Here is a 3498-nt window from a genome sequence, read left to right as displayed (position 1 = left end):
CAGTCTCAACAACTTAGCTCAGCTTCCCTTTTGGCCCCACAACAGGCGTGGCATTCTGGTTGGTCACCCTATCAGTATGAAGTCTGCCTCCTTCCGAACTCAGCCAAAAAGTGCTACGGTTGCAACCACGACTTTGCCGATAAATATCGACAAGAGCCTCAAAACGTGGTTATACGCCACACTGACAGGCGAATCAGAGGAGAAGACCTGGATGGGAACATTAAATTTAACTCTGACTTTACCCATAAGTACTATCATTGTAACATCGGTCATATTACCAGAAAAAATCCCTTCTTCGACGGGAAAGTGTGCTGTTCCGCGCAACTAAAACTGACCCCAGAACCAGAAAGCGTAATTATAAACGCAGGAATGTACGTTGAAGATTTTTAGGTAGATGTGATGTGATGCAAGGTTCGTTGCAAATCTCCTCTTGTATCGTTGCATAGTGAACATGTATAGCACACCAATTTTCGGGTACTTTAATATCGGAAAATCGCCTCGAACTCAGTTTCCAAGTTTATTTCCTATTTTTATGTCGATTCCAGGTTTCATTTCACTCTCTTAATTTAAATATTGAAATATTAATATGTAACTGAAATATTGAGTAAGAGCTAGAATGAGCAGTGTTTTGTTACCGTTGGCAGTTAGAGTCGTAGGTTGCCTGTTTCAGAAGTCCTGTGCCAAAAGAGGAAATTGGGGTTTGATGCCACCCCCTCAGGGTTTTGTAAATGAGGTGAGAAAGGGTTGGATGTCACCCCCTCAGATTTTGCAAATTTTGGAAAGGAGATTTACTCTGTTGCTGAAACTTTAAGCAGCTGTTCGTTTATTGCTTGCGGATTTTTAATGTGTCAACTGTTCCCAAAATTCGACATTTTAAACATAATTCTTCTAGTTTCTCAACACGAAATAACAAAATCGATACATTTTTACATGTACATGGTTACATTTCGCACTGATTTTTTTGCCATTAAAAAAGGCAACTAAGGTGAAATAGTGAAATCAAGATGGCTGATCTGATGACGTCATACGACGTCAGCGACGTCCAAAATATATTGTCATCTTGCAGCGCAAGCTAAGGATTTTGCACTCCATGTGAATTTATTTTACTGTGACTAAAATTAACGAAAGCCCCTCAAACTGAACCGCGAACGTGTTTGCTGACGTGCAAAAATGCTTGCAAGGCTTATAATTAGAGCTTAGTTTATGAGAAAAACACTCGTATTACTCGTATGTATCCGTATGTTAGTCGTATGTTAGTCGTATGTATTCGTATGTATCAGTAGGTTCCGTATGTTACTCGTATGTTACCCGTATGTACTCATGTGGTGTTTTAGTCATGATCCTAGTTCAGACCATCCTTACGAGCTTACTTACCTACTATCAAAACACATTCCGGAAACGGACGTCAATCAAGCATGAAATTCGGGAAATTCAGAGCACACAAACACGCGAACACGCAAAATTTGCTTCTACTTCGACGGAAAACGACTGTGAATGAATCCGTATAGATCTTACCAGGGAATGGATGAGGACAACGTTTTAGACAAAGACCTTATGTAAATCTCCATGCTGTGTTTGATTGACAACACGATTACCTTGAAAGCATACTTTGAACTCTAATATGAACGCTCGTCACGGTAAGTAAACATGGACGATCTTAAGTGTACTTGAGCTCGGGTTTACTTAAGGTGTACTTACTCCGCTGGTATGAACCCACCTACTGTGTTGTGTTTTAATGACATTGTGTTGTGTTTCGATCATACAGTGTTGTGTTTGGATGATGTGTTGTGTTTCTAAAATATTGTGTTGTGTTTCGATCATACAGTGTTTTGTTTCGATAATATTGTGTTGTGCTTCGGTAATACTGTGTTGTGTTTCAATAATAGTTTGTTGTGTTCAGATAATATTGTGTTGTGTTTGGAAAAGTGTTTGTTTGTGTTTGCAGATATGGGCCACCGTAAAAAATGGGCCTGATCGCACGTTATACATAGAAGGGATAAATGATGGAAACCGCAACTTATCATTTCTCAGGAAAAATCGAAGACAGATTGGCGTCACGATGTGACAAGAAGTAATTAACTCGTCAAAAAATCTGACAGCGGTCCATTGTCAACGGACCAATCCTAATTTCCCGTTACTGTGCAACGGGAGATGCCGTCTCGCTCTCTTTGGCTGGCTCGCGTGACCAAAGCAGATAGCTCGGACTGCGAGCAGTGAACCCAAGTCGTTTCAAATAATGTTCAGGCGATCGGGACCATCATATGGAAGCTAAATAAAAAACGCCTGATCGACTCGTTTGCGTGATTATCAGATCCTGGTGAAATGCAAAGCAATGGCACGGAAAAACTCTAGTAGACGCGTTTGCATCCACTGTTTCCTTTCAACGATATTGGTTGTCGCTATCGTTAGCATTGCAGTCTCTCCTTTTTTGACTCCATATTCATTCAAGTTTATCATCAAAATGTCCCTATCAGCAGTTTCAAGCGATCAAAAGAGGTTCTTGGACAATGAATTGCAGCTTGCTTATTCAGAATGGAAGCTTTATCAAATGGAAACCCGCTACGGACAATTGTGGTGCAAGGAAAAGTTTCAGTCACGAAACGATGTGACATGGTTGACGATTGTAACAAATGATGATTTTATTGTTCCGGCTTTGGTCCTTGGTCACTCGATCCGCACATTTTCTTGTCAAAGAAACATGATTGCGTACATCTCGGAAGATGTGAGTAAAAACACAAGGGAAGCGCTTCAGGCATGTGGCTGGGAAACTCGATTGGTGGGAGAAATGGACTGTAACTGGATGGATGAAAAGTTAGGTCGAGATCGGAATAGCAACTTCTTTGGAATACCTCTTGGCAAAAGAATAAAAGGTACCCACACGAGATTCTATGCATGGAATTACACTCAGTTCTCTAAAATCGTTTACGTCGATGCGGATTACATGTTGATGACCAACATGGATGAACTTTTCGACATTGAGGAAGATTTTGCAGCGGCTCCGTCTTCGAGACCAGGTTTGCTTGATCCCTGCTTCAACGCGGGTCTGCTGGTATTTAGACCGGATTCTCGATATTACCGAGAAATCGTGGAATTCTGGAGGAAAAGAGCAGAGAAAGGCACCTGTTTGAATGATCAGGAGGTGCTGAACGAGTACTACTCAGATCTTGACAACTGGAAAACGCTGCCGTATGCTTACAACGTCAGAAGGTCAATATTCAGACCCCTCAAGTCCTTCCACTTTGCCTGCTGTCGTCCACGAAAGCCATGGGCAGCAGAGTGTCGACCCAGCAGAAGAGAGGCGTCCGAATATAACGGACCTATACTTACTGTTGATGACATAGCAGTACTTTTCTGGAAGAACTTTTACCAGCTTCTGAGGACCTACTCTTTAGAGGTTTGGTACAGATCAACAAAGTTCTATAGACCAGAGCAGGAAGTTGGCAATGTAAGTTATGCTGATTGTGTAAAGGAGAAATACACTTCTGAACCATTCAGCTT

General features: G+C 41.5%; 1 protein-coding gene across 2 annotated transcripts in view; it reads left to right on the top strand.

Moving 5' to 3' along the window:
* Positions 1-716: 716 nt before the first annotated feature.
* Positions 717-3498, top strand: part of LOC138003145 (glycogenin-1-like) — a 3531-nt gene continuing 749 nt past the window's right edge. Inside the window, exons 1-2 of one of the 2 annotated variants that reach the window (XM_068849109.1) lie at positions 717-1637; positions 2032-3498. The exon at positions 2032-3498 is cut by the window's right edge and continues 749 nt beyond it. In XM_068849109.1, the coding sequence (XP_068705210.1) occupies positions 2333-3498 (1166 nt within the window). In that variant the 5' untranslated portion in view covers positions 717-1637; positions 2032-2332. Of the gene's footprint in view, positions 1638-1945 lie in introns of both variants that reach the window. The other variant, XM_068849108.1, reaches the window with a different exon arrangement.

The sequence above is a fragment of the Montipora foliosa genome, chromosome 5, assembly GCF_036669935.1.
Source record: "Montipora foliosa isolate CH-2021 chromosome 5, ASM3666993v2, whole genome shotgun sequence".
NCBI classification, from domain to species: Eukaryota; Metazoa; Cnidaria; class Anthozoa; order Scleractinia; family Acroporidae; genus Montipora; species Montipora foliosa.
This window is presented reverse-complemented; position numbering and strand designations above follow the sequence as displayed.